Source organism: Haliotis rufescens, unplaced genomic scaffold, assembly GCF_023055435.1.
Source record: "Haliotis rufescens isolate VD_foot unplaced genomic scaffold, xgHalRufe1.0.p SCAF_100, whole genome shotgun sequence".
NCBI lineage: Eukaryota > Metazoa > Mollusca > Gastropoda > Lepetellida > Haliotidae > Haliotis > Haliotis rufescens.
The window spans coordinates 477433-501510 of NW_025963781.1; the positions used below are offsets into that span (position 1 = coordinate 477433).

A 24078-nucleotide genomic window follows, 5' to 3' on the forward strand; every position below is an offset into this window, starting at 1 on the left:
ACTACACTCTACAAACACAGAAACGTCTAGCTGTTATTGATATAGGTGTGTTGAGCAAACATGAAAGACATTAGACGATATTTGAAGCATGAATGTGTGTCATACTACTGTGTGTCATACTACTACTACTACTACTACTACTACTACTACTACTACTACTACTACTACTACTACATTCTGCAACTACTACTGCTACTGCTACTATTACTACTACTACTACTACTAGTACTACTACTACTACTATTAATACTACTACTACTACTACTACTACTACTACTACGACTACTACTACTACTACTACTACATTCTGCAACTACTACTGCTACTATTACTACTGCTACTACTTCTACTATTACAGTTACTATTACTACTAAAACTAATGATGATGATGATGATGATGATGATGCAGCGACTACTACTGGCATTACTACTACCACTACTACCGCTACTGCTACTATTACTACTACTACTACTACTACTACTACTACTACTATTACTACTACTACCACTACTACCGCTACTGCTACTAATACTACTTTCTGCAACTACAACTGCTACTGCTACCACTACTTCTTCTACTACTGCTACTACTTCTACTACTACAGTAACTACTGCTTCTTCTAGTGCTACTAAAACTAATGATGACGATGATGATGATGACGACGATGATGATGATGATGATGATGATGATGATGATGATGATGATGTACGAAATTCATCTTACATTTTTTTGGGTTCGATGTCCTTAAGAAGATTAAATATATAGGACTGACAAAAGTGAAATAGGATTGACACAAATGGCTCACTTGGAAAATGATACATTACTAGTACATGTAATTCAACATTATATTTAAGCAAAGCGTAGATATGAACATGATGAGGACCTTTTAATGTTTGTATAGATACATACATACTTTAAGGTTTATTCAGGATCCATTGTATCGCCAAGTTGTTTCCCGACAACCGGTTCTTTTCATACACTGCAGCTCTGTCCGTGGTCACGCAGAGAGAACTAATTTATCACCGTATCGGCAATATTTCCCCACATAACGATGATCATGACGACACAATTGTCGCAGTTGTTAACAGTGACGAGGAGTGGCATGTGTATATTTCTATACACGTTATTCACATGACATACTTGATTCAAAGGATATGTTCACATTCACACTTACATGTAAATAACCATTTTCCGAAATCACCCTCGTTTCAATCGAGCAGCGGGATGGACAAACGATTCCTTCACGGCAAAGGCGACGAAGCATTAGCTGGAAAATAGAAGAAAGTATGTAAAGTATTTCAATGTATATACTGGATGTTTTTGAATCATCAACTGCTTCACATAGTTTGTACCGTATTTTTCCAATTGACAGCCCATTCTTTAATTAGGTGAGATGAGGTGAAATGGGGTTTAACGTCGCGTCCAAGATAATTGCACTTGTATAGCGACGTGCATGTACGTGTGTGTGTTTGTGTGGCTGCTTGTACTAGTCCGGACTGATGCCGATTTATAGTGCTAGCTCACTGAGATACCATGCCGCAGTTTAACATGAATACCCCACTCAGACACAGTATACTGACTCCGAGCCGACCAGTCCTTGTTTTAGCCCCTTAATGCCGAGCGCCAGACAGGGTAACAACAAGTACAATCTTTTAACGTCTTTTGGTATGACGCGGCAGGGGGTCGAACCCCGGACCTTCCGCTCTCCGGGCGGACGCTCTACCACTAGACCACGGAGGCTGACTTACTTACTGACCAGACAATCTAGTGATTGGCATCGATCTGGGCACATGGGATATGATTACATGCACCAACCAAGTCAGCGAGCCTGACAATCAAATCCAGTCAGTCGCCTCTAACCACAAGTAAATTGCTGAAGACCAATTCCAACCCGGCTCTTAAATAGAAGTAGTACGGTAATATATCTCTAGGCGGCGAACACTCGTCGCTTGTTTTCAAGTCAACATCAGCTTCAATGATTCGCTAGTATGCTGGCGCTATGAATGAATCTTTGTACGCATGTGCTCACGTCAGTGAATCTCTGTCTACACGAATTCGTATGAATTAAGTCATCAACGCGTTTTGTACTTGCGTAAAATGCAATTAAAGCGCATCTTGTGTCATGAAATAGCTGGTACAATATGTTCCCTGGTGTCTATTGGAAATCGACATTTTAAAGGCCCTCTTTGTTCAAAGGGTTGTGTAATTCCCTCTGCTCTGTCAACCATGTACACCCAAACAGTCAAACATTCGTCAAGCATTCGTTTGACGTCTCACTAACGTGGGTTGTATTCCGTCTAGACTATAAATGGTAGTCTGTTTGGTTTTTCTCAATAAAAGGATATAGTCACGTGTCATCTAGGTGAAGGAGACTGTATATTCTCATATATTCTATTTGAACTTAGCTTTTATTTTGAGGAGCGACGGGGTAGCTGTGAGCAATATTCCAGCAATATTCCAGCAATATCACAGCAATATTCCAGCAATATTCTAGCAATATTCCAGCAATATTCCAGCAATATCACAGCAATATTCCAGCAATATTCCAGCAATATTCCAGCAATATTCTAGCAATATTCCAGCAATATTCCAGCAATATCACAGCAATATTCCAGGAATATTCCAGCATTTTCACAGCAATATCACAGCAGGGCACCAGAAATGGGCTTTACACATTGTACCCATGTTGGAAAAGGGGCGTGAAGTTAGCAGCGGGTTCGTTATTCGTTATTCGTTTTTCGAATAACGAAAAACAAGCCAGCACCGGGTTCGTTATTCAAATGCTGTATATTAAACAACTACAATAATGTGGTCAAATACACTGAAACTCATTTAGTATATGACAGCAAGTTCGCCTTACATCATCATCCAAAAGCTGTTTAGTTATTCTGTACTTTTGAATAACGAAAAACAAACATGAGAGGCTATCTGAACGACCACTGCATCGAATTTATGTGCAGTGTATTGAGAGGATCAGCAACCCTGCAGAGTCCTTCGCTTGGATGAAGTCGGTTTGCCTGAAAAGTGAAACAGAAGGTTTTTTGTTTGCTGCTCAGGACCAGTCACTTCCTACGAGAAACAGCCAGTGTGTGATTTTTGCATCAAAATGTAAATATGAAATGTAGATTATGCAATGAATTTTAATGAAACCGTCCAACACGTTGTCAGTGGATGCCCAGCTTTGGCACAAACACGGTATCTTAAGCGACGTGATGGAGTGGCTCGATCATTTTTTTACCGTCTTCGCCATGCTTGTGTTTTTGACACAGAGGTACATCCATGGTTCGATCCAGTCATGGAAAATAATGAAAAATACAAAATTCTTTGGAATACGAACGTATACAGTCTCAGATCTGTGCAGGCCAACAAACCTGATCTTGTCCTTTTTGATAAATCCAATGATTTATATCATTGAATTTTCTCCCTTTTTACACAAATGTGATTGACAAAATTCAGGCAAAACGTGGCAAATACACGGACCGCGCTTTCGAAATATCACGCTTGCATCTCAAGTGCCAAGTTGTCTCCCCATTTGTTCTTGCATTTTGTATTTTAATCTGTAAATAATAGGACACATATGTAGCACCGCACTCGAGTGTGTGATTTTGTAAGTTGGTTTTTAATTTAAATATAAATGATGATTATGATTGCGACTATGGTAGTGAGAATGTCATCAAGGACAATGAAGACGATGACGATGATTGCAATGATGATGATGATGATGATGACGACGACGATGATGGTGATTATTACGATGATGGTGATGACGGCGACGGTGACGACGACGACGACGATGATGATGATGGTGACGACGACGACGACGATGATGATGATGATGATCATTATCATCATCATCATCATGACGACGACGATGGTGATGATGATGACGACGATGATGATGATGATGATGATGATGGTGATGATGATGATGATGATGATGACGATGTCGACGATGACAACGATGACGACGACGACGATGATGATGATGATGATGCAAAGATGCAGATGGTGATGTATTTAGAAATAGAACAAAGATTTAGACTCTGACAACAAAATACTTGTTTGCCGTGACCTTATTTAACCATCCTGTCTAAACTCCACGACAATGTTTAAGACTCTTAGTATTTCTCGTGAGAATATTTCACAATAAATCCTCTTAGTCCAGACGTCGAGGTTCGTATAATGGTGACGAATGACACCTTAATAATCAATCTGACAGTTTGAAGCCTAGATCGTTCGCACAGATTGGCAGATGAATGGCCTGGACGTTTTATCAATATCGACAGTGTGGTTACGGTCGATCGTGTCGTTAAATTGTCGCGGTATATACCTGTTGTTATATCGTCACGGTAGCTACCTGCTGTTGTCCCTAATTGCACACAGGTGCACAGTGGGTTGAGACGGACGGAGCCACCCCGTGTATGTGGTCAGTGAAACATATGGTGATCATTCGCATTGTAACTTGTACTACAAACGGAAGTATGAATGAAATACCTTGTATATGAGGTTCTTAATACGCATGTCGCCTTGCACCGACGTCATCCCACGTGACTCTCGAACAGTTTCCATAATTTGATCAGCATTTCTAAATTTTTAGATTATTTATATGATTTAAAGGTATGGTATATTGGTCAATACATGTACTTGCATACGCATTCCGGAGTTTCAAAATATTTTTTAGTTAACTAGATTATGATTTTGAAGTTTTGATAGATATACTGAGATATTTTACAAAACATAAAACATCAGGTTAAAGGAGTGTTATATATAATACTTATAATTTGTAATGTCGCTAAAAATGAGTCATTTCCAAGGCAAAATTGATAGATATACTGAGATATATAACTTTTACAAAACATAAATTATCAGGTTAAAGGAGTGTTATATATAATACTTATAATTTGTAATGTCGCTAAAACCGAGTCATTTCCAAGACAAAATTGAATACTATTTGTATGACAACATCTTCCAGCGATTTAATCCCTGCCGGGTCAGCCAAAGCTTGCTTGCCTGCCGCACTAAGAAATATTCCAGGTCCGCTAGTTCAGTAGTCCACTTGTCCTTCTCTGCGTAAGTCCGCTAGTTTATTCGTCCAAAACGTCCGCATGTCCACAAGCTCACTGTCCAGTAGACCGCTAGTCCGTAAGTCCGCTAGTTTATTCGTCAAAAACGTCCGCATGTCCACAAGTTCGCTGTCCAGTAGACCGCTAGTCCGTAGGTCCGCTAGTTTATTCATCCAAAACGTCCGCATGTCCACAAGTTCACAGTCCAGTAGACCGCTAGTCCGTAAGTCCGCTAGTTTATTCATCCAAATCGTCCGCATGCCCACAAGCTCACTGTCCAGTAGACCGCTAGTCTGTAAGTCCGCTAGTTTATTCGTCCAAAACGTCCGCATGTCCACAAGTTCACTGTCCAGTAGACCGCTAGTCTGTAAGTCCGCTAGTTTATTCATCCAAAACGTCCGCATGCCCACAAGCTCACTGTCCAGTAGACCGCTAGTCTGTAAGTCCGCTAGTTTATTCGTCCAAAACGTCCGCATGTCCACAAGTTCACTGTCCAGTAGACCGCAAGTCCGTAAGTCCGCTAGTTTATTCATCCAAAACGTCCGCATGTCCACAAGCTCACTGTCCAGTAGACCGATAGTCCGTAAGTCCGCTAGTTCATTCATCCAAAACGTCCGCATGTCCACAAGCTCACTGTCCAGTAGACCGCTAGTCCGTAAGTCCGCTAGTTTATTCGTCCAAAACGTCTGCATGTCCACAAGCTCACCGTCCAGTAGACCGCTAGTCCGTAAGTCCGCTAGTTTATTCGTCCAAAACGTCTGCATGTCCACAAGCTCACTGTCCAGTAGACCGCTAGTCCGTAAGTCCGCTAGTGTATTCATCCAAAACGGCCGCATGTCCACAAGCTCACTGTCCAGTAGACCGCTAGTCCGTAAGTCCGCTAGTTAATTCGCCCAAAACGACCGCATGTCCACAAGCTCACTGTCCAGTAGACCGCTAGTCCGTAAGTCCGCTAGTTTATTCGTCCAAAACGTCCGCATGTCCACAAGCTCACCGTCCAGTAGACCACTAGTCCTCAAGGCCGGTAGTCCACAAGCTCACTCTCCAGTAGACCGCTAGTCCGTAAGTCCTCTAGTTTCTTCGTCCAAAACATCCGCATGTCCACAAGCTCACCGTCCAGTAGACCACTAGTCCTCAAGGCCGGTAGTCCACAAGTTCACTTGTCAGTAATTTCACAAATCCACTTTTGTCAACACGCCGGAAAGTTCATGGGTTCACTCCTTCTCTATTTAGCAAGTCCACAAGCCCACTACAGTCAACAAGTCCACAAGCCCACTACAGTCAACAAGTCCACAAGCCCACTACAGTCAACAAGTCCACAAGCCCACTACAGTCAACAAGTCTGCAAGTCAACTAGTCCACTATGAATTCACGACACTTTTTATGGATAACAGCTTCTTTTATTCTTCAGATGATGAACAAGCAAGAGGTAGCTCTGAAACGTCGTGACAAAGAAGAAAAGAAGTTGTTATCCAAAAAATAGTGTCATGTATTCATGTTCTTCCAACTTCTAAATACCTATCAAACACAACCAGTCCACTTGTCCACCAGTCAACAATTTCGCAGACGTCCTCTTCAGTTAAAGAGCCAGTTAACTTTTAGACCGAGCGAGTATTGACAACCGACCCGTGTCAGAGCACCTCATTCCTTCAATGTCTGCGTTGACCACAAGACCCAGGCGCTTATTAATTTCGATTTACTTTTAAACCAGATCCAAGCAATTAAGAGACCGTCTCTATTCGAGGTCCTTATTCCTTTCGTAACGGTGTTGGCTTTTGTTTAGTAAACTTTGTTGTTTTCAAACGTGATCCGTATAACATTTTAGCGGTTGCCGACCCGGTCCAGTGAAATACTGTATCTCTAACAGAAAGAAATTATCTACCGCCAAACCCACCAACACTGTATCCATGTCCGTTTTATCACGAGGACATCTTTTAGTCACCCTTCAATGAATTATTCGTTCGCAGGCAGGATTCTTTTCGCCTTTCCATATCCGACTACAAAAAAAAAATGTATTGCTCCCGTCCGAAACCTTCAAATCATCACAATGGCAATTTATGATAAATTTTGAATTATTAAATTTGAATTCTGCATTTGTATGTATTTTAATAGACAAGGTCAGCAGAGTGCGGATACGAGAAGCGATGAGACACTTGGGGCTTATTTCTATAAACTCCGTACAGCACAAACTACTCCCACCTCGCTTCTCAGTAGGACAATGGCCTCAAAAGCGACCCATCAGACCGCATGCTGTTTGCCTTACAACTCATCTTAACCTACATCGACAAAACCGCATTATGGAAGCGACTGAAGATTTTCATTTTTTACCACCGACTGAGATTGTGTTCAAATCCACCATCTCTAATCACCAAGCTAACAATACCAATAGGGCAGCCAGATCGGGTAGTTTAAGGTGTACGAGTCCTCTTTTCATGATAATTGTTGTGTGGGGTCGTCTTTCAACTCGCAGTCGAACCAACCACTGTGGCGGATGTCTCAAGATCAAACCAGTAGGTCAGTCTGAGAGAGATGAGTGTCGGCGAGCCTTTGTGTGAGAAACACCTTTTAAATCTCACAGTCAACTACAAAAACATGGTCACAGTTTGAACCTTGTCAAATGATAAAATGTGGATTTGCTGTAAACTACGGAAGCCTTTTAGGGCCGTTTGTTTTTTTTAATTTTTTTCGATACTCTCTTGAAATTTCAAGATACTAAGTTGAAATTTCAAGATACTAAGTTGAAATTTTAAGATAATAAGTTGAAATTTCAAGATAATAATTTGAAATTTCAAGATAATAAGTTGAAATTTCAAGATAGTATCAACTTCTGTATCTTGAAATTTCAAGATAGTATCAACTTCTGTATCTTGAAATTTCGACTTAGTTTCTTGAAATTTCAACTTAGTATCTTGAAATTTCAAGATAGTATCGAATTATTTTTTTTTAAAAACAAATGGCCCTAAAAGGTTTCCGTAGTAAACAGTGGGAACATAGCTTCTTTCTTCGAGGTTCAGTAACTTGAGACTTATGTTTGTAGTTAGTTGTGTGGAGAGTATTGAATATGGTAATGGCACTGGTTGGCACAGCTTCTGTGGTCTAACAGATAATCGTCTGTCCAGGTAGTGGGGTCGGTGGTGCGATACCTTGGCCTCAAACCAAAGACGTTATGGACGGTGCTCGCTGGTACCCTACCGGCGCTTGGCAGAAAGAGACAAAACACGGATTGTTCGTTCTGTATAAGGTGACCGAGTTGGGTCTCTATGTTAAACTGCGGTATGGTATCTCAGTGGATGAGGTGAGGTGAGGTGAAATGGGGTTTAACGTCGCGTCCAAGATTATTGCACTTATATAGCGACGTGCATGTACGTGTGTGCGTTTGTGTGGCTGCTTGTACTAGTCCGGACTGATGCCGATTCATAGTGCTAGCTCACTGATACCATGCCGCAGTTTAACATGAATACCCAACTCAGACACAGTATACTGACTCCGAGCCGACCAGTCCTTGTTTTAGTCCCTTAATGCCGAGCGCCAGACAGGGTAACAACAAGTACCATCTTTTAACGTCTTTTGGTACGACGCGGTCGGGGATCGAACCCCGGACCTTCCGCTCGAGCGGACGCTCTACCACTAGACCACGGAGGCAGTGGGACATCACAAGAGATGACTATAGAACACGCATTCGCACGCACGCACACACGCACACACACACACACACACACACATACACCCAAGACACGTGTGCATGCACGTGGCTATTGAAGAGCAATAATCTTGAACGCGACATTAAATCTCGTGATTATTTCACCTCACCCCACCTCACCTCACCTCACCTCACAGTTCGAATTAGTCCCCAGTTTGTCGTCTGGTGAGGTGTTTAGGCTCGATGACTTGGTTTATTGAGTGTCATCGTACCCCGATGGCGATTCCGGGTTAGAATACGTCTTCAGCAACCCATGCTTGCCGTAGAAGGCGACTATGCTTGTCGTAAGAGGCAACTAACGGGATCGGGGGGTCAGGCTCGCTGACTTGGTTGATGCATGTCATCGATTCCAATTGCGTGGATCGATGCTCATGATGTCAATCACTGGATTGTCTGGTCCAGACTAGATTAGTTACAGACCGCCGTCATATAGCTGGAATATTGCTGAGTGCGGCGTTAAACAACAAACATATACAGGCGTCATACCTTTCATCCGATGCGGCGAATTCAAAGTTCTACAAGTACTGAAATTTGCGGTTGTGAAGGGTCACATATTATCATTTCGACTTGCCAGAGCAATATTACACTTGCACAATTGACAATTGCAATTTGTGACAACTAAATAAGTTCGAGACATAAAACAAATGAGTGAGTGAGGTTTAACGCCGCTTTTAACAGTATTCCAGTTATATCGCGGCGTGTCAGCTTAATGTGGGAGGAAAGCCCGAAGTGATGCCGGTCTCAGACGTTTATCACTTCGGTGAAACCCACGAGCACGGATATGGTGCTGACAAACCTAGAAACATAATCGAGGCGAACCGGGATTCGAACCCACAATCATAGGTATCTGGCGTGTCCAAGGGACGCAACTCTGCACAGCGAATCGCGGCGCCCTAGACGTCTGGGCCACCCGTGCCCCCCTAAACAAATGACAACAATTGGAGGAATTCGCCGGGACTGGACATTCATTTCGACACAAACGAGAAAACGCACATCAGAGTTCGACACAAGCGTGTTCAAATGAAGATGTGGCCTTTTGCAATATTCGGTGATAAGTAATAAGTATTCGGTGATAAGTAATAAGTATTCGGTGATAAGTAATAGAACAAATTGTTGAAATATATTTTCGAACATCTGTGATATCCCACTTGTCACGGCAGTCAAATAATTACGTTTACAAAGAAACAAATAGATCTCTACAAGCTTTCCCTTTTTTTCTCAGCACAATCTTAAATTTCTCAAGGCCGAGCAGCTTTCCTTATGAGAGCCAGTCTCCGTAGTGAAGGCGTGGCTGTATCAGTCACCTCGTTGGTGCTGCAACGTTGGTGATGTGCTGGGCTGGAGATGCCATGACACAGATGATGACGCAAGTGTTACGCGTCGATTATCAAATTGAAACAATATGTTAACTCAGAAATATGTACGTGACGGAAGTCAGTGTGAAACCAACAAACACCTAACACGTAAAAATCAACAAATGTGTTACAAACTTAACTAGGTTCACAAATCAACACAAATTACTGCACAGCAATTACAATGGCAGTACACAATAGAGTAGTGTACACTATTCAATGGCAATATATAATATGAAGGCAGTGGTCAGTATCAAATGCACAAATACAGTGGTGATAGTACAAGTCCGTGTTAATAAGCTTCCGAGACGGACCGAGACGGGGATTCAGGGGTGATGAGTGATCCACACACGAAAGCTGGTCTTGACGTCATGAAAACCGCGAGAGAGATATGTAAACACGCTCTTGTTCTACTATATATACGGCCTTACAAGCTACACAGTGCCCTCATCCATCTAGCGGCACTGGAACATTCCACATGTTTCTGTAACATACTATCACCGTCCGCGGTATACCGGACCGGATGTTTACACATCACACTAGCATCTAAATGTAGTAACTTCCTGACGACTGATCACCGTCCAAACACAATGCAATAGGCGTCTACCGAATCTCAGCAGAAACAATGTAGCACAGTTACAATCATTGTTGAACAATAAAAGACACTGCCATATAACAGAAGGGAGTGAGTGAGTCTGATTTTACGCCGCCTTTAGCAATATTCCAGCAATATCACGGCGGGGGTCACCAGAAATTGGCTTCACACATTGTACCCATGTCGGGAGTCGAACCCTGGTATTCGTCGTGACTAGCGAACGCCTTAACCACAAGGCTACCCGACCGCCCCATAATAAAAGGGAAGTGTGTGATGTTGGTGATGGAAGTCTCTCTCTCTCTCTCTCTCTCTCTCTCTCTCTCTCTTTCTCTCTCTCTCTCTCTCTCTCTCTCTCTCTCGCGTACAGGCACGCACACGCACACACACACACACACACACACACACATACACACACACACGCACGTCGTAGACCAACTGTTGACCCAGGTGGACACGGCTTCGGCTTGGAACCCAATTGTAGTCTCACATGGCTAAACTGAAGAACTGTCATACTGGGTACAGCGAATCCTAATTAATCCAGACGGTACTGTTCCAGTGAAGCCGTATTGACAAGGACAAGGTATTTTGGCCAACAGGGTCTGCATAAATAAATAAATGTGCAAAACATTTAGGAATAGTTCTGAAAGTCATGAGGTGAGGTGAAATTGGGTTTAACGTCGCGTCCAAGATTATTGCACTTATATAGCGACGTGCATGCACGTGTGTGTGTGTGTGTGTGTGTGTGTGTGTGGCTGCTTGTACTAGTCCGGACTGATGCCGATTTATAGTGCTAGCCCACTGAGATACCATGCCGCAGTTTAAGATGAATACCCCACTCAGACACAGTATACTGACTCCGAGCCGACCAGTCCTTGTTTTAGCCCCTTAATGCCGAGCGCCAGACAGGGTAACAACAAGTACCATCTTTTAACGTCTTTTGGTATGACGCGGCCGGGGATCGAACCCCGGGCCTTCCGCTCTCCGGGCGGACGCTCTACCACTAGACCACGGAGGCGGTCTGAAAGTCATGAGATGAGTTCGTATGAATGAGAACTAGTCCTTGCGCTCAAAGCAACATTTTCGGGAATAGTTGGTTGTTGGTTGGTTTGTTGTTTAACGCCGCACTCGCTGACTTGGTTGATGCGCGTCAGCAATATTCCAGCTATATGACGGCGGTCTGTAAATACTCGAGTCTGGACCAGACAATCCAGTGATTAATGTATATTAATGAGCATCGATCGACGCAATTGGGATCGATGACATGCATCAACCAAGTCAGCGAGCCTGACCACCCGATCCCGTTAGTCGCCTTTTACGACAAGCATAGTCTCCTTTTAGGGCAAGCATGGGTTGCTGAAGACCTATTCTACCCCGGAATCTTCACGGGTCTTTTCGGGAATAGCTGCAAGATTGTTGATGCGAACATTGCTCACTCACTCACTCACTCACTCACTCACTCACTCACCCAACCCGCCACCCACCCACTCACTCACTCATTCCAACAAATTTACAGTTAAGGCAAACATGTATTCAACATTTTGCTTTAGAGGTTTTCAGTAAGAATTTTTGAAAACAAGTAAGTCTTTGATCCCAGATAATTGTCTTAACATTCCTGAGTGACGTCGATAGTACAGTAGAACAATACTTGTTAGAATGCTCCTTGTTACATTTTCTCTTGTTGTTTTTTACTTATTTGTGCCATTCTCGTGTATATACAACCAGTCTTAACCCTGCCTCGGCCTTTCCGCATTCAGAAATCTCGAGAGTATTATTCTTTCCCCAAAACACAAACACCGCCATGACCCCATCGGGGATTCCGGGTGAAATGGGGTTTAACGTCGCGTTCAGGATTATTGCACGTATATAGCGACGTGCATGAACGTGTGTGTGTTGCGTGGGTGCGTGCATAGGTGCGTGCGTGCGTGCGTGCGTGCGTGCGTGGCTGCTTGTACTGTTCCGGACTGATGCCGAGTTATAGTGCTATCCCACTGAGATACCATGCCGCAGTTTAACATGAATACGCGACTCACACACAATATACCGCCCCAAGCAAACCAGTGCTTGTTTCATCCCCGTAATGCCGAGCGCCAGGCAGGGTAACAACAAGTGCCATCTTTTAACTTCTTTTTGTATGACGCAGCCGGGGATCGAAGCCCCGACTTTCCGCACTCCGGCAGACGCTCTACCACTAGACCACGGAGGCGGTCGTCTGGAAGTGGTCTTCAGGCAAACCATGCTTGTCGTAAGCGGCGACGTAAGGGATCGTGTGATCAGTCTCGCTGACTTGGTTGATGTATGTCATCGTATCCCAACTGAGCGGATCCATACTCATCACTGGATTATCTGGTCAAGATTCGATTATTTCCAGACCGCCGCCATATGGCTGGAACATTGCTGAGTGCGGCGCTAAACAACGAACACTTGATCAGATGAGTTTCATAATGATCAAACCGACGATAACGTAAATAAAGAGGTGCCATGAAAATGTTATCTATTTCTAATGCTTATTATATTATATTGTACGACGCTCTTGATTTTTCGGCCACGCCTCTGAATGTGGAAATTGTGATACATAGGATTTTACTTGCGCTTCATATGATATTGGACCATATAAGCATATCTCTAAGGTTGCAGGAGTTGTGTCCCCTGATACATCGCTGTCAAGCGACGCTCGGCTCGCCCAATTCCATTCGTCACCACTCGCCCCTTTCCGTAACCTGCAAGAAGACTCGTCCCCCTATCGATGAATGTTATGTGCGAAAAAACGACAAACCAATCAGAATGCGCGTATGATTTCAAGTACTTCGTCAAAGAATCCCTCAGAAATAATTTTTGATTTCACATATGTCTTGCATCTAAAAATATACCCAAGACACAGTTAAATGTGTTCAGTCATACTGTATAATTCCGCACGTCCCGGTGTGCTTTAAATTGCATCTGAAATATATTATATAATATATTGGGAAATATATGTGAACCATTACGCAACGAATTGACATTTGATTTAGGTATGCCCGTTTGCGCTAAGACGGAACCCGGTCGCAAAAATGGCTACGAGAGGGGCACGAGTCGCTATTCGGATTGTCCCGGAATAACACGAGTTGGTCACGAATGGCCCAATTCGTCACCACTCGCCCCTTTCCGTAACCTGCAAGAAGACTCGTCCCGCTGTCGATGAATGTTATGTGCGAAAATACCACAAACCAATCAGAATGATTTCAAGTTCTTCGTCAAAGAATCCCTCAGAAATAACTTTTGATTTTACATATGTCTTGCATCTAAAAATATACCCAAGATACAGTTAAATGTATTCAATCACACTGTATAATTTCGCATGTCCCGACGTGCTTTAAATTGCATCTGAATGATATATATTATATATGGGAAAAGATATGTGAACCATTACGCAACGAGTTGACAATTGTTTTAGGTATGCCCGTTTACGCTAAGACGGAACCCGGTCGCAAGACTGGCCATGAGATGGGCACGAGTCGCCATTCGGCTTGTCCCGGAATAACACGAGTTGGTCACGAATGGGCTCACCCCAATCCCATCTCGGCAGGTTTAAGGAGGAATCAAGGTTAGCCATAGGTTCAATAGTTACTCACGGGGTATTCTCAAGACGACGACCCCTCGAATTTTTCCATTCGCAGGACGACGACCGCCGGTACGCCTTTGATGTGTGGTGTTGTTTTAGGAGGGGATTAACTCCTTGGTTAGTGTCAAAAACTGAAATATGTACACGAAAACTGAAATGTGTTCACTGAATCTCCGAAACATGGTAGTCTGTCATCATTCTCGATATGGCAAACGCGCAGGTACAGTTCACGTTTCTTCCAACTGCACGCGGCAGTAGATACCTTTGTACTGGTGGCTACACCTACCGAGTTGGACAAAGGAAGAGGAATGACTGGATCTCTTGGAAGTGCACCAACAAAGACTGTCGTTCCACAGTATCACAGTCAATGACATCATGACGAAAATGTGTTTAATGTTGTGTATATTTTAGTGTAATATGATATATGAAACATGTCCATATTAGCGCATATACCAAGTTTTTATTTATATTTTTCTATTTTCAGGTGGACTTTGAAGTAGCTGCAAAGATAGCAGCCCTCGACGTCTTCCCCAATGCCACTTGGAAAGGCTTTTTTTTCCATTACACCCAGTGTGTGTTGAGAAAGGCTCAACAGGTCGGTCTCCAGTCAGACTATGGTGACAACCCACAGGTCAAAACCTTTGTTAAAAGATGCGCTGTTCTTCCCATGGTTCCGGTGGAAGAGGTAAATAACATCACATCTCACTGAAAAATGTTTAAACATTTAAAAGTTATATTTTAAAATATAATTATATGTAAATTACTATATGGTTAACCTCAACATGCTATCGTATATAGCATTAAGAGTAAATAAGTTATGTTTCTTATGGCAATATATATTATTATTACAATCCAATTATGATAATAATATATATCTACAATATTCTTTCTGTAATTACAGGTTGATGATGTAATGGCTCCAGACAATTGCTGACATGCCGAACGACCAACGCTGTGTCCAGCTCGGCGACTACGTCACCACAACCTGGGTTGCGACAGAGCAGGAGCCTTGGAACCATTTCAACAACGACGGCCCTCGCACCAATAACCACCTGGGGGGGGGGGGGGGGGGAGGGGGGTGGCATGGACGCTTAAAGAAAGTCATCGGCAAAGCCCATCCCAACATCTTTGAGCTGATAAGATTTCTAGGAGCTGAACAGCAGAAGACAGAGTGTAATCTGCTACAGTACCGGGCCGACCAGCGTCTCCCACCAAAAAAGAAGAAGTTCTGTGATATACAACGCAGAATCGATCAACTGAAGATAGGACTGATCCAGAATGAAGTCAGCGTACTTTTCTTTGCTGACTCAGTGTCTCATCTTCTCAAACTGTCCTAATTGCCCATGACTTTTACGTCATCTTGTACATATACATTCCAATTATTTGTAAATAAATCAATATTCCACCCTGAGAATGAACCTTACTCACAATCCCATGTTCGCCCTCATTTTATCAGCACAAAGGCGAGTTGGATATTATTGAAGATGTCTTCGCACGGACAAACGTAAGTTTGGATACAGGTTGGCCAATTTCAAAATGTTTCCTAACTTGAGTTTTCACACGACAAATATGTTGAATTACCATTCATACGTCAAAATCGCGTTTAAAAAACACTAACAGGTTGGCCAAAATATTGTTGAAAATAGAGACTGATTCTATTTCTCGACAATACTTTGTCAGTCTTTACAAGCAAGAATTATACTAACCCGGATCTTCACTAGGGTACAAGTATTGGTTGCTGAAGACCAATTCTTACCTGCACCTTAAGGTTACAAGCATGGGTTGCTGAAGACCAATTCTTACCTGGATCTTCAAGGGTACAAGCATGGGTTGCTGAAGACCAATTCTTACTTGGATCTTCACTAGGGTACAAGTATGGGTTGCTGAAGACCAATTCTTACCTGGATCTTAAGGTTACAAGCATGGGTTGCTGAAGACCAATTCTTTCTTGGATCTTCACTAGGGTACAAGTATGGGTTGCTGAAGACCAATTCTTACCTGGATCTTAAGGTTACAAGTATGGGTTGCTGAAGACCAATTCTTTCTTGGATCTTCACTAGGGTACAAGTATGGGTTGCTGAAGACCAATTCTTACCTGCACCTTAAGGTTACAAACATGGGTTGCTGAAGACCAAATCTTACCTGGATCTTCACTAGGGTACAAGCATGGGTTGCTGAAGACCAATTCTTACTTGGATCTTCACTAGGGCACAGGCATGGGTTGCTGAAAACCAATTCTTACTTGGATCTTAACTAGGGTACAAGTATTGGTTGCTGAAGACCAATTCTTACCTGGATCTTCAAAGGTACAAGCATGGGTTGCTGAAGACGAGTACTAACCCGGGTCTTCACGGGGGCACAAGCATGAAGGCCCATTCTAACCCGGATCTTCACGGGGGCACAAGCATGGGTTGCTGCAGACGAGTTCTACCCCGGATCTTCACGGGGGCACAAGCATGAAGACCCATTCTAACCCGGATCTCCACGGGGGCACAACCATGGGTTGCTGAAAACCAGTTCTAACCCGGAATTTGACTGCAACATTGTGAAGGCGGAATTACCAATGAGCCATGATTCGTTTATCCAGACATGTGTTAATCTGCATGAAATCACAGAGAAAGTTATCATTCGGATTAACGAGGTTTCACTACAGAATGTTTCCGAGGATATTAGTGTATTGCCGTAAGTCTGTCGGATAGTGAATGAGTATCGTTTTACGCCGCTTTTAGCAATACTCCAGCACGGGACACTAGAAATGGGCTTCACACATTGTACCCATGTTTGGAATCGATCGCGGACATTCGGCGGGTCGAACGAACGCGTTAACCAGGAGGCTGCCCCACCGCCTCGTTGTCGGATAGCCTGAACTATTCCATGGTTCTACAGACTTCGAATTAACGATGTTTCGCTGTTTCACAATGTACACGGGGATTTTCTCAGGTGCCACAATTCGCTTTGCATAGTTGCGTCCCTTAGGCATTCCAGAAATGGGGCGGTCGGGTAGCCTAGTGGTTAAAGCGTTCGCTCGTCACGCCGAAGACCCGGGTTCGATTCCCGACATGGGTGCAATGCGTGAAGCCCATTTCTGGTGCCCCCCGCCGTGATATTGCTTGGATATTGCTAACAGCGGCGTAAAACCATACTCACTCACTCACTCATTCCAGAAATCAATTATCATGGGTTCGAATCCCGGTTCGCCTTGATTTTGTTTCTTGGTGTGTCAGCACCATAACCATGATTGTTGGTTTCACTAAAGTCGTAAACGTCTGAGTCGTACATCATTTTAGGTTTTTCTTCCACACCAATTAACACGCCGTTTTAAGAGTGAAATACAATTCAAAGCGGCGTTAAACTAAACTCACTCACTCACTCACTCAAACATCATTTTCTAGCACAACACAGTAGCACTACGACAAGTGCTTCTAAATTTCAGCTGTACTTATCTGTCAACACATCAGGGAAATAGCAAGAGTTATTTCCTGTTGATAATGTTTAAACAATGTTCCCGTTATAACACAAATACTGACCATTTGAGTCACTCAAATGGGTTTTTTTCCTCTAGCCAACGATGTCCAAATTATAATACAAACACTGACAGATTGAGTCACTCAAATGGGTTTTTTTCCTCCAGCCAACGATGTCCCCATTATAACACAAACACTGACCGATCAAGTCGTTCAGGTGTTTTTTCCTGTAATTAACACTGTCCCCGTTATAACACAAATACTGACCGATTATGTCACTCAAATGTTTTTCCTGTAGTCAACTATGTCCCCGTTATGACACACACACTGACCGACTGAGTCACGCACAGGGCCACGGATAGCCATACTATACTGACTGTACTGATTACATTAAAAAAAGAGCTCTTTCTTTAATGTAATCAGTACAGTCAGTATAGTATGACTATCCGTGGCCCTGTGGAGTCACGCAGATGTGTTTCCGTGTAATCAAAAATATCCCCATTATAACACAGAAACGTCAATGAGGTGATTCTGTCTTTAGATATAGTTTGTGACAGGACTATATTAGTCCGTGCAGGATATGCACGTGGTGGGCAATGCAATGGATAGTCGTTTCATGTCCTACACTGTAAACAATATGTTAAGGTTTGGTTTGGTTTGTTTGGTTTGTTGTTTAACGCCAACACCGCAATATTACACCTATATGACGGCGGTCTGTAAATAATCGAGTCTGGAACAGACAATCCAGTGATCAAAATCATGAACATCGATCCATGCAATTGGGTCTGATGCAATGTGTTAAGAATGTAAATACATACAAACATGTTTAGATGTAATCATGTTTAGGAATGTGTTCAAATCTTAAACGAAATACACACTTGGTGTGTTCTTTCGGAGAGAATATACATAAGTAAAGATATAGACTCAATTCAATTCAATTCTTTATTGTATGAAAGGCCACATGCCCATATACAACGGAGTTACATAACATATTTTATAAAATACAAAGTCAAGGTAACAATTCACTTCGTAACAAAAAGCATTATGTATGTACAAAGCCAGTTGATGTTGTGTTATAAGATCCTTGCAAGACAGTAATGAAGACAATCTTTTAGCATTGAAATGAGATAGAGACCACTGCGGTAAGTACTTGTCTCTTAGATTTTCGTATATAGGGCAAATAAACATGAAATGGTATTCATCTTCGACAACAATGTCACAAAAAGGGCATAATCGTATCGATTTCTCAATAGATGAAAATCTCCCTGTGTTAATTTTTAGATCATTCAGGCCAAGTCTAAAACGAATAAGGGTGTTACGAGAATTCCTGTACCGTAAATTTGATAAATAGGATTCTGGTTCAAGCAATGACTTGAATTGGCGATAAGTATCATATCTTGAACTTTCATAAATATCTGAATGCCATTTCTGATGAAACATGTCAATGGCACGCATGCGAAAGTACTTAATGAAAGCATTTGCATTACCAATTGTCTGGGACAGCCAAATGAAACCAAAGCCATATGTAAAAAGCAATGTACGAATACAAGAAGCCCATGTGTTCTTTCCAAGATTGTCGAGGTGTACGAGCATGTTGTAGGCTTTCTTGGGTAAACGGTGTTCAGGCATAATTATTATTTTACACCAATACTTCAAACAACGAGTGTAAAGATCCCAGGTTCTATCGAGACACGGGGGCACGGGTGGCCCAGTCGTCTAAGGCGCCGCGATTCGCTGTGCAGAGTTGCGTCCCTTGGGTACGCCAGAAACCTATGATTGTGGGATCGAATCCCGGTTCGCCCCGATCATGTTTCTAGGTTTGTCAGCCCCATACCCGTGCTCGTGGGTTTCACCGAAGTGGTAACCGTCTAAGACCTGCATCACTTCGGGCTTTCCTCCCACATTAAGTTGACACGCCGCGATATGACTTGAATACCGTAAAAGCGGCGTTAAACCCAACTCACTCACTCACTCACTATCTAGACACGTTTAGCGTCTAAACACATGAAATTAGATATCGTTTCACCACCTAAACATACCTTCCCCATAATCTCAACATGTTTAGAATTTTAAAACGTTTAAACATGTTTACGACAAAATGCATATCATTGCGTATTATCTTAATAATCTAAATATTTTCAAATGAAATGCATATCACTGGGTATTAAGTCAATTATGGATAATATGAATGATAAACATTGAAATTAAATATGCAAGTCAGTTTCACAGGCACTTGTATCACACACACACATCACTAGAACTTATAACGAACTTTGGTGCAATATTAACAGAAATCAAGCAAAGTTAAAAGTCATCAGGAAGTTTTAGATGTGAAACGAAAAAGAGTTAAGTCTCCGTATCCCGGGGGGCAGCGATAACGACTGAAAATCAAAAGATTGTAGTTTCGTATCCCGCCCAGTTTCAAAATGGTTGTATCAATAAATATATTGTTGGTCTATGACTAGTAGTATATCACAGAAAAGCGATTGAGTGAGCAAATATGGTTTTGCGCCGTTTTTAGCAATATTCCAGCAATATCACGGCGGGGGACACCAGATATGGGCTTCACACATTGTACCCATGTCGGGAATCGAGCCCGGGTCTTCGGCGTGACGAGCGAACGTTTTAACCACTAGGCTACCCGACCGCCCCTACAGAAAAGGGAAGCTGACAATGAAAGTATATCTGATAACTACGACAGGCCCCCAATTTGTTTTAATCATGTCCCCATACTTCTGTGTGCCCATTAAACGATAAAAAAAACATATTGAAAGCGATCCTTTTCTAAATTACCTACAATGCATTTTAAGGGGGGAATACGTGTCTTCCAACTTTTAGACCCTAAACACGCTCAGCTGTTAAACGCAATCCTAATGATGTCTAGGCCTAAACGCGTCAACTAGGAACGCGCTAAGATTTGTGTTTCGGTTCAGTTTAGTCCGGACTAATGTCAGTTTTATAGTGCTAGCTCACTGAGATACCACACCGCAGTTTTAACATGAATACCCTACTCAGTCACAGAACACTGATTCCGAGGTGAACAGTCCTTTTGTCCCATAAATGCCGTGCGTCAGGCAGGGTAACAACAAGTACCACCTTTTAACGTCTATTGGATCCGTGAAGATCCGGGTTAGAAAGGTCTTCAGCAAACCCATGCTTGTCGTAAAAGGTGACAATGCTTGTCGTCAGAGGCGACAAAGGGGATTGGGTGGTCAGGCTCACTGACTTGGTTGACGCATGCCATCGTATCTCAATTGCGTGGATCGATGCTCATGATGTCAACCACTGGATTGCCTGGTCCAAACTCGATTATTTACAGACCGCCGTCATATAGCTATAATATTGTTGAATATGGCGTTACAAAACAAACAACAAACAAAATTTAACGCCTATTGGTATGACGCGACCGGAAGGCGGGGGTGGTCTCAAACATCAGCTGAACACTATATGAGAATTCCATGATGAATGCAAATGACCCAGTTGCAATACGCAATCCTTTTGTTTCAAGCGGAAATATATCACAACCGAAACAGCAACCGGTTTTCCAGTCAGGCCATGCGCCGGTTTCCTTGATAAAAAGGGAGGCGTCTGACTGACTGACGGACAGAGCGTGTTGGCGCAGTCTGGGTGTTCGGACACAAACAACAGCAGCTGGACAACATGGAGGCGTTGGCGAAGTCGTTGACGATGATGTTGTGTTTAGGGGCCTGCTTCATGAGTGGGGACATTGTCATGGCAGAAGGTAAGAATTAAATAGTATTACAATTCACAATGTATATTATCCATGCACTAAAGCAAAGAAAACATTTTTAACGTTCATAGCGTTACACAATATTTATGAAACCGACATTCTTTGAAGACCCTTTCATATCCAACGTGGTCCCGAAATAAGCTTGAAATTTATAGAACGGACCAGGACAGAATGACATTGTTTAATATTCTGGGCCATACAGAAGACTCTAAAATGTCAGATAAAAGTTTGTATTAACGTAGTGCAAACACATCCCTCAGAAAAATAACATCTCTCATTTCATCAATCATTGTAGTACATGTATTTAGAAGTCTATACATGTTTTAAATATTTCTCAGGAAGATATCTTAGACGAACTTTATTTTTTTTACAAATATATAACACATCAAATTCATCTTCTGTGCTTAACAGGCTACGTGATTCACATTTTAGTTATATATATATATATATATATAAAGTGCTTTCTTTAAATGGTGAGGTGAGGTGAAATTTGGTTTAACGTCGCGTCCAAGATTATTGCACTTATATGCCGCAGTTTAACATGAATACCCCACTCAGACACAGTATACTGACTCCGAGCCGACCAGTCCTTGTTTTAGCCCCTTAATGCCGAGCGCCAGACAGGGTAACAACAAGTACCATCTTTTAACGTCTTTTGGTATGACGCGACCGGGGATCGAATCCCGGACCTTCCGCTCTCCGGGCGGACGCTCTACCACTAGACCACGGAGGCGGTCTTTCTTTAAGGGGATAGGCATAAAATATACAAAAACAGTCCAGGTATTCGTGCCTGTCAAAACTCCTTTATACACACAAGATCTATATAAACTGAACGGCAAAAGAACATTTCACAATTTGATGTGACAGTAATTTTTAAACTAAAAATATCAAAAGTTTGAGGTAATGTATATTTAATAAACCACTAATTCCACAAAGTATTGAACAACTGAAACTTGAAATTTTGTGGTTTAATATTGTACACCAGACAAACAAAGGAAGAAATTTTGGGAGTTGAAAATTCAGTTGTCCAGATTTTCGCTGCAATTCATTCAAACACGGAAAGTGGTCACAGTCACAAAATTTGTCACTTTAATACCGAATGTGGCCACCCTGTGCCTCCATACATGCACAAACTCCGCGTCAGACGGAAAACGTCAAACGTCTGATGAGGTCACGTGGCCAGCGGTTCCCTTCATCTTGTAGAGTTGTCTGTTGGCGGGAGGGTGTGGTCGGACTCTAACTCGCCTGTCCAGGTGGTGAGGTGAAAATGGGGTTTAACGTCGCGTCCAAGATTATTGCACTTATATACGTGTGTGTGTTTGTGTGGCTGCTGATACTAGTCCGGACTGATGCCGATTTATAGTGCTAGCTCACTGAGATACCATGCCGCAGTTTAACGTGAATACCCCACTCAGACAGTATACTGACTCCGAGCCGACCAGTCCTTGTTTTAGCCCCTTAATGCCGAGCGCCAGACAGGGTAACAACACGTACCATCTTTTAACGTCTTTTGGTATGACGCGGCTGGGGATCGAACTCCGGACCTTACGCTCTCCGGGCGGACGCTCTACCACTAGACCACGGAGGCGGTATGCATCTATTCAGAGTCTTGCAGTTATGTTATGTATTAGAGTTGGAAAATAGGAGTATGTTTATAAACTTGAAGATAAACTACCTTGAACATCAAAGCAGGCGATCGAACTTGAGTGAGTGAGTGAGTTGGGTTTAACGCCGCTTTTAACAGTATTCCAGTTATATCACGGCGTGTCAGCTAGATGTGGGAGGAAAGCCCGAAGTGATGCAGGTCTCAGACGTTTAACACTTCGGTGAAACCCACGAGCACGGGTATGGTGCTGACAAACCTAGAAACATAATCGGGGCGAACCGGGATTCGAACCCACAATCATAGGTTTCCAACGTGATATGTCACGGTGTACCTGAATCTGGACAAAATAAAAACCTGGGATGATTGTGAATCGGTGGTGAGAGAAGTCCTTAAAGATCGGCTGGAATTGATGACTCAGATAGTGATCAATCGAGCACACAGGATCATGGGATGTAAGGTGATGATAGCTTTAATTCCCGATCATCACCAGAGACGAAACATCTTTACATCAGCTAAGAAACTGAAGGGTACATCGATGTGGATTAGCGAAGACTTCTCGAGGAGAGTGAGAGAGAAGAGGAGACATCTGAATCGATGAGGATGGAGGCCAAGAGAAACGACCAACTAGCTTATCAAAGATTTGACAAGTTGTATATTGACAGACGTGTGTACACCTATGGTATTGACTAGGGTGAGGATGTTGTTTTGGGGGCGGTCGGGTAGCCTAGTGGTTAAAGCGATCGCTCGTCACGCCGAAGACCCGGGTTCGATTCCCGACAAGGTTACAATGTGTGAAGCCCATTTCTGGTGTCCCCCGCCTCGATATTGCTTGAATATTGCTAAAAGCGGCGTAAAACCATACTCACTCACTCACTGTAGTTTTGAATCAGGCTGACAACGGGGCAGGAACTTCACGTGCAGACTCACTGGGATCTGGTAGACTTTTGT

The 24078-nt window shown here is 42.8% G+C and overlaps 1 protein-coding gene across 1 annotated transcript in view; it reads left to right on the forward strand.

Annotated features, from left to right (window-relative positions):
• The first annotated feature begins 21380 nt into the window (after nt 1–21380).
• LOC124120530 overlaps nt 21381–24078 on the forward strand; it is a 34288-nt gene continuing 31590 nt past the window's right edge. The window contains exon 1 of the mRNA XM_048391868.1: nt 21381–21515. Within this exon, the coding sequence (XP_048247825.1) occupies nt 21434–21515 (82 nt within the window). The 5' untranslated portion in view covers nt 21381–21433. The remainder of the gene's footprint in view (nt 21516–24078) is intronic.